At 45.3% G+C, this 7,949-nt stretch overlaps 1 protein-coding gene and 1 long non-coding RNA gene across 2 annotated transcripts; one reads left to right on the forward strand and one right to left on the reverse strand.

Annotated features, from left to right (window-relative positions):
* The first annotated feature begins 3,004 nt into the window (after positions 1–3,004).
* On the forward strand, positions 3,005–5,343 carry LOC146074312 (uncharacterized). The gene is made up of 3 exons (XM_083182255.1): positions 3,005–3,667; positions 4,167–4,235; positions 4,531–5,343. The coding sequence occupies exons 1-3, from the start codon at positions 3,016–3,018 to the stop codon at positions 5,217–5,219; spliced, it is 1,410 nt and encodes a 469-aa protein (XP_083038381.1). The 5' UTR covers positions 3,005–3,015; the 3' UTR covers positions 5,220–5,343.
* LOC146074313 (uncharacterized) lies at positions 3,019–7,476 on the reverse strand. Its single transcript, XR_014473407.1, has 3 exons — positions 5,626–7,476; positions 4,512–4,615; positions 3,019–4,223 (listed from the first exon to the last, which is right to left on the reverse strand). It is a non-coding gene; the product is annotated as an uncharacterized LOC146074313 (long non-coding RNA).
* Between the last annotated feature and the right edge of the window lie 473 nt (positions 7,477–7,949).

The following is a 7,949-nucleotide window of genomic DNA, read 5'->3' on the forward strand; positions in this document are numbered from 1 at the left end:
CTTCTGAGTCCTGCCATGCACCCAACTGGTATTTTTTGGTCACATGTGAGGCATTGCCATACTCGGGAGAAATTGGGGCACAGATTTTGGGGTGCTTTGTCTCCTTCATTCCTTGTGAAAATGACAAATTTGGAGCCAGAACTGCATTTTTGTGTAAAAAATGTAATTTTTCATTTTCACTGCCCAGTTGTATCAAAATTGGTGAAACCCCTGGGGGTTTGAAATGTACACTATACCCCTAGATGAATTCCCTGAGGGATGTAGTTTGCAAAATGGGGTCACTTGTGGGGGGTTCCACTGTATTGGTGCTTCGGGGGTCTTGCTAATGCGACATAGCACCCACCAACATTCCACCAGAATCTGAGCTGCAAAATCCAAAAATCACTCCTTCCCTTCTGAGTCCTGCCATGCACCCAACTGGTATTTTTTGGTCACATGTGAGGCATTTCCGTACTCGGGAGAAATTGGGGCACAGATTTTGCGGTGCTTTTTCTCCTTCATTCCTTGTGAAAATGACAAATTTGGAGCCAGAACTGCATTTTTGTGTAAAAAAATGTAATTTTTCATTTTCACTGCCCAGTTGTATCAAAATTGGTGAAACCCCTGGGGGTTTGAAATGTACACTATATCCCTAGATGAATTCCCTGAGGGGTGTAGTTTGCAAAATGGGGTCACTTGTGAGGGGGTTCCACTGTATTGGTGCTTTGGGGGTCTTGCTAATGCGACATAGCACCCACCAACATTCCACCACCAAAAATCACTCCTTCCCTTCTGAGTCCTGCCATGCACCCAACTGGTATTTTTTGGTCACATGTGAGGCATTGCCATACTCGGGAGAAATTGGGGCACAGATTTTGGGGTGCTTTGTCTCCTTCATTCCTTGTGAAAATGAAAAATTTTGAGCCAGAACTGCATTTTTGTGTAAAAAATGTAATTTTTCAGTTGCACAGCCCAGTTGTATCAAAATTGGTGAAACCCCTGGGGGTTTGAAATGTACACTATACCCCTAGATGAATTCCCTGAGGGGTGTAGTTTGCAAAATGGGGTCACTTGTGGGGGGGTTCCACTGTATTGGTGCTTCGGGGGTCTTGCTAATGCGACATAGCACCCACCAACATTCCACCAGAATCTAAGCTGCAAAATCCAAAAATCACTCCTTCCCTTCTGAGTCCTGCCATGCACCCAACTGGTATTTTTTGGTCACATGTGAGGCATTGCCGTACTCGGGAGAAATTGGGGCACAGATTTTGGGGTGCTTTTTCTCCTTCATTCCTTGTTAAAATGACAAATTTGGAGCCAGAACTGCATTTTTGTGTAAAAAAATGTAATTTTTTATTTTCACTGCCCAGTTGTATCAAAATTGGTGAAACCCCTGGGGGTTTGAAATGTACACTATACCCCTAGATGAATTCCCTGAGGGGTGTAGTTTGCAAAATGGGGTCACTTGTGGGGGGGTTCCACTGTATTGGTGCTTTGGGGGTCTTGCTAATGCGACATAGCACCCACCAACATTCCACCAGAATCTGAGCTGCAAAATCCAAAAATCACTCCTTCCCTTCTGAGTCCTGCCATGCACCCAACTGGTATTTTTTGGTCACATATGAGGCATTGCCATACTCGGGAGAAATTGGGGCACAGATTTTGTGGTGCTTTTTCTCCTTCATTCCTTGTTAAAATGACAAATTTGGAGCCAGAACTGCATTTTTGTGTAAAAAAATGTAATTTTTCATTTTCACTGCCCAGTTGTATCAAAATTGGTGAAACCCCTGGGGGTTTGAAATGTACACTATACCCCTAGATGAATTCCCTGAGGGGTGTAGTTTGCAAAATGGGGTCACTTGTGGGGGGGTTCCTAACTTTTAGCATCTTATGGTGCCTAGAAACCTACATGGTGCCTAAAAAATAATCTCATAAAAAGGAGGCTCCAAAATCAAGTAGGTGCTCCTTCTATTATGAAGCCTGTGGTTTGGTCAACGTGCACACTAGGGCCACATATAGGATATTTATGAAAACAAAAGAATTGGGGGAATCAATTTTTAGTCACATTTCTCTAGTAAAATGTACTGTGTTCCTTAGAAAAATGTATTAAAATTGCAAATCTGCAAAAAAAATGAAATTTTGAAATTTCACCTACACTTTGTTTTAATTCCTGTGAAACACCTAAAGGGTTAACAAACTTCCAAAATGCTGTTTTGAATACTGTGAGGGGTGCAGTTTTTGAAATGGCATCATTTATGGGGGTGTCTCACATACAAGTCCCTCAAAGTCACATCAGAACTGAACTGGTCCCTAAAAAAATCAGTGTTTGAAATTTTCTTGAAAATTTGAAAATTTGCTATTCATATTGTAAGCCTCCTAGTGTCCAAAAAAATTAAAAGGAAGTTGAAATAATGATGGAAACATAAAGTAGACATATGGGGTGACATTCTATGCTTGCACATAAATGCGCATGTTTTTTTAGCGCACCACATCGCCGCAAATCGCACTTTTACAAATCGCACTTTTCAGTCATAATTCGCATATTTAATGTGATGCGTTTTGGAGGCTGAAAAGTGCGAATAGGTGCGATTTGCGGCGAAGTGGTGCGCTTTTAAGTAACAAAATAGTGCGAATTCTTCCGCCGGTCATGTGCGATTTTTGGACCAACCGGAGTGCGATATACAAAACTGTCTCCGCATGAGTAAGAACCCCCCAACCTATTGGCCCACCTGTGTCCCCTCCATTATGCATCACACCCCCTATATAAAGGGTCATTGGCGCCCTTTCACTCTTTGATAGGAAGTAAGGAGCATGGAGAGGAGCAGTGGCAGTGTGCGTTCAGGAACAGGTGTTGGTGGCAGAGTGAGGAGTGGCAGAGGGAGCAGTGGCAGAGTGAGGAGTGGCAGAGGGAGCAGTGGCAGAGGGAGCAGTGGCAGAGGGACCAGTGGCAGAGGGAGCAGTGGCAGAGGGACCAGTGGCAGAGGGACCAGTGGCAGCAGTCAGACAAGTGTGAGAGGCAGCAGTGTGGCAGGCAGCATGGCCACAGCAAGGGCAGCCTCACACCAGGCCCTGGGCGTCCAGCCCCAGCAGGAGGAGGTGGAGGATCCGCTGGCATCCCCATCCTACAGCCAAGACCTTGATCATACCCCACACCAGCTGCAGGAGGGCCACATGTCAGAGGTGGAGGCAGATGGTGGTGAGGAGGAGGAAGACACTGCCATGGAGGAGGAGGGCTACATGGCTGGTGTTGAAAATGAGGAGGAGGAGGAGGAGGTTGAAGCTGGCCGCACCAAAAGTGGCAGAAAGGTGCGTTTTTCCTATGAAGAAAATGCAGCACTTGTCCGGGCTATCCTGCCAGTGTTTGAGCGTTTGCTTGGCAAATCTCACCACAAGACCACTGCACAGCGCAAAAGGGCTATGTGGAAGGACATCACCCAGGCGGTGAACGCTGTGAGTCAGCACAAGCGCCTGGTCCGCAATGTGAAAAAGAGATTCAACGACATCAAAAGGCAGTTGAAGAATAAAATGGCCATGGAGTTGGAGGAGGCCACCAAGACTGGAGGAGGAAGCCCCACCACTGTGTGCTACAATTCGTATGAGGTGAAGCTGAAGCGCATCATCCCCCCTGAGGTCCTGCCTGGCATGCACGTGGCGGATACCGATAGGCCACAAACGCCATCTAGAGCTGGTAAGTGTGACCACATGCAATCCTAAACATACATGCTAATGTATTATAACTATAATGTTCACTTGTATTGTTATGCTAAGTAAAGTGCTGCTGTGGAACTACATAGCCCAGCAAGGTCATGCACAAGAAATTGCCTGCTACTCCTTTAAAATTGCTGATAATGCTGGGCCTTGTTGTTCCACAACTGCTCACATTGATTAACACTGTAACATTCTTTCTAGCAGCCTAACATGTATGTGGACAAAAACCCAGAGGTGTACTGGTGGTTTAGCTGCCATGCCTACATAGCAAAGATTATACAATAGTTGTCATGTGTACAATAGTGTAATTTTATTAATGTCACAGAAAAATCTGTGGGTTCCAAAACAAAATGGTGCCAAAGAAATAAAGCAGTCCTTGTCCAAAGGGTATTGTCCATTATTGTCATCTCAATGCCTGTTTGCACAAAATGCTTCCCCATTGCAAGGTCCATAATGCCTGGCCATCTTTCCTTCTACAGATTGTCAATCCCGAAGTGCTCACGCATCCAAGACCAGAAGGCCCGTTGCTGCAGAATCTGCGGAAGCAGGTAAATGAACAAAAAACACACCATTACACATACAGTACACACACCCATGTCACCTCAACAATATCTCATACCACATTCAACTCCTGTTGCTACATTGCAACGGAAATGAATGTCATCTGAGCTACGCATGTGACATATTATTAATGTGAATGTTACATGCTGTATCGGGGTACATGTGTAAGTACATAACACCCCTAGGTATTTGCATCCAGCATCTCAAGCCCTATGTAAAACAGTATAGAGGACAGTGTGGCCTATATATGCATGAGTACTTACCTCTTCTCTGTATCCACAGGTGCTATACAACTAGGGTCAAACCAAACAGATTCTTCAATGATGGTGCTAGACGAAATGGACATCATTCTTGAACCAGTCGACACCTTTGCGGCAGAGGAAGAAATACAGACCTCGTCACAGAGTGATCTTCCCCCAAGTGGGGTGTCTCCCAACCCACCCCCACCCACCAACACACCCCATACAGCCGCTTCGGCTTCCCAAGTAGCTAACTCCTTGGTTAATTTCAAGGAAAAACAGATAGAATTCATGGCCTCCCAAAGCCTCCAAATAGGTAATATCCAGGGGTACATGCGTGACACCTTCCTTCAGTTACGGAAAATGGCACGTAGTGTACGGGTAGGTGTAGGCACTCATGTGCGCATTGCTAACAGCATTGACACCCGTCTTGCTGAGCTAACTGCTGCTGTAAGGGAGCAGAATAGGCATATTGGCAGCCTGGCGCAAAGTATTGCTGCACTCACCCAATCATGCACAGCGCAGACTAATGCCTTACTAGCTATGCAGGCCCAAATCCAGCAGCTGGAAGCCAATGTGGGAGGTGGCACAGCATCCACCCTCAGCAGTGTATCCAGCACCCCAATAAGTGGCTCCCCCACTTCCCCACCCCGTCGGAGTGTTAGGACCCGTGGTGGGCTTGGTACAGGGTCTAGAAGTGGTGTAGGGGTGCCTGATGCTGGGAGAAGGTAGCTCCTACATATGTTTCATTATTTTTCCCATTCCCAATCATCTTGTAACATGCCCCCAGAGTTGTTATTTTTCACCTGCAAAAATGCAGATTGCGTCTGAGAAAGTATACAGAAGTAAAAATGTCTAGCCGCATACCATTGTGTTTGTGTATTATTTTTAAGCAATTATTGTGTGCAGTCTAAAATATTGCAATGGTATATGACAATGGGATTGCACTAAAGTAGTGTGGGGTATCTCCTTGGCTGGCAAAGGTTGTGCATCTACATATTCCAGCAGGCTCTGACACTCATGGTTTGGACTGTAATGCTTAGAGTGTGTCAGGGCATGCTGGCACGTGTAGTTCCACACCACCAGTGAGACATGTTTGACTGCATACATCATTCATACATGTCTGAAAAGTACTTACAAGCTAGATATCAGCAAGGGATAGGTCAGCACCACCATCTGCATCCGTTGGGCTCTGTGTATTAGGCTAAATGTGGGTGGAAGCAGATGGTATTGGTCACACATTAGTTAATGAGTACACTTACAGCACAGGTACATTTTGCAGTACAGGGCACATGTGCTTACCAGAAAAGTATCGGCTGATGATGTGTGTGCGCACCAGATTCCCCCTCTGCGTACCCCTCACTACCGGAGGTGTGGTAGGTTGGGCTTCCTCAACGACTGCTGCATGCTCCTCCTCCACATAGGCAGGTTGAGACAGGGCTATGTTGTGCAGCATGCAGCAAGCCTGGATAATCATGACTACTTTGCCAGGGTGGTAAAGCAGTGTACCCGACGACCTGTCCAAACACCGGAAGCGACTCTTCAAGACGCCAAATGTGCGCTCCACCACATTGCGGGTTGCAATGTGGGCTTCATTATACCGGTGCTGTGCAGGGCCCTCTGGGGTGCGCAAAGGTGTCATGAGCCAGGAAACACAACCATATCCTGAGTCACCTAAAACACAGATAGGAAGTGATTGCCTTATATGGTAATGTATGTGTTGATTTCAAACAGGACACAATGGTAGAAGAGCAATATGCTTGTGAAAGAGGAAACACACACATTGCAGCAGGTACAATTAGGGACAGACAGGGTATTATGTTAAAAGGTACTTACCTAGTAGCCAGCCCTCTGGCATTTGGTGGTTGGTAAATCTGTTCCAGAGGGCTGAGTGTCTCAGAATATAGGCGTCATGGCAGTTTCCCGGAAAGCCTGCAACAACACTCAGGATTTTCAAATTTGCATTGGATACAACCTGCACGTTCAGGGAGTGCCGCCCACGCCTATTGACGTAGACGTGTCCCCGCACGTGCGGTGCCCTAATCCCAATGTGTGTGCAGTCTATAGCTCCCAGCACGCGAGGGAATGCTGAGAGTCTATAGAAAGCCAACTTGTGGTCCTGCCACTCCTGCTCAGAACTGGGGAATCTGATGTATGTCCGCCACAACTTCTTTAAAGCAAGTAACACTTGAGTGAAATGCTTAGAGAAAGTGGCCTGTGATACCCCCAAGGCCCATGAGGTCACAGACTGAGTGGAGCCTGTGGCCAAATAGTAGAGGGCACACATTAATTTGTGCAGCCCAGACACTGCATAGTTGCCTTCCCCAAAAGGGTCCAAATCCTCTCTCACCTGCTCATATAAGTCCAACAGGTTAATGCGGTTCAGCCTAAACATCCCCACAACCTGCTGATCCGAGAGGGAGTCCAGGTAGAGCCGAGCACGATACATACGTGGGGTACGCAGTAGTCGGGGGGCTACCTGGATCTGGCGCGCAGCTTCCTCCCTCCTGCGCAGCTCCTCCAAATGGGCCACATCACAAATCATCAACTCCAAACCACTCTGCAAAATCTCCATGTTTCAAACCCTCACAGGTGTCCTAAATGCTGTTGGGGTTTATGTAGGGGTGTTTGTGAGTGAAAATGAGGGCACCTGTGTTGAAATTAACCATGTGTGCACTTGACCAAAATGAGTTCTGTGCAAATTCGCCAAACAGAACCTGGTCTGAAATAAGTGCGATAATTAGACACCTAAAAAGTGCGATTTGCGAAAACGCATTGCATTAAATAAGCGATTTGTATACTTTCCTATACGAAAACATCTGGATGCGATATAAATGCGAAATAATCTCGCACTTTTGTTCCGCATACCTTAACGCACATATTATGCGATTTCAGCCCCTTAGCGCATCCCATTAAATTGGCGATTTCAGGGAAAAATGCGATATCGCCATTTTGTGGTCTAATTAACGCCAAAAAAACCAGATCTCATCCCATAGAATGTCACCCATGGTCTATGTTAGTTATTAACTATTTTGAGTGGTATGATTATTTGTCTCACAAGCAGAAAATTTAACATTTTGCAAATTGCTAAATTTTCCATTTTTTTCCGACATTTTGGTATTTTTCACAAAAAAACACAGACTGTATCGACGAAAATTTACCACTAACTTGAAGTACAATGTGTCACGAAAAAACAATCTCAAAATCACTGGGATAAGTAAAAGCAAAAAAAAGTTATCCCCACTTAAGTGATACATGTCAGATTTGAAAAAAAAAGGGCTCTGTCAGGAAGGCAAAAACATGCTGTGTCAGGAAGGGGTTAAATTATTATCCTGAAAAAAAAAATTTTTTTTTTTTTTTCCTCTTCTCCCTTCCCATTTTTCCTCTTCATTCTTCTCCTTCCCCTCTTCTTGTATATATATATATATATATTTTTTACTTTTCTTTTTCTCTTAATAAGTG

The sequence above is a fragment of the Crinia signifera genome, chromosome 4, assembly GCF_055691185.1.
Source record: "Crinia signifera chromosome 4, ASM5569118v1, whole genome shotgun sequence".
Classification (NCBI taxonomy): Eukaryota; Metazoa; Chordata; class Amphibia; order Anura; family Myobatrachidae; genus Crinia; species Crinia signifera.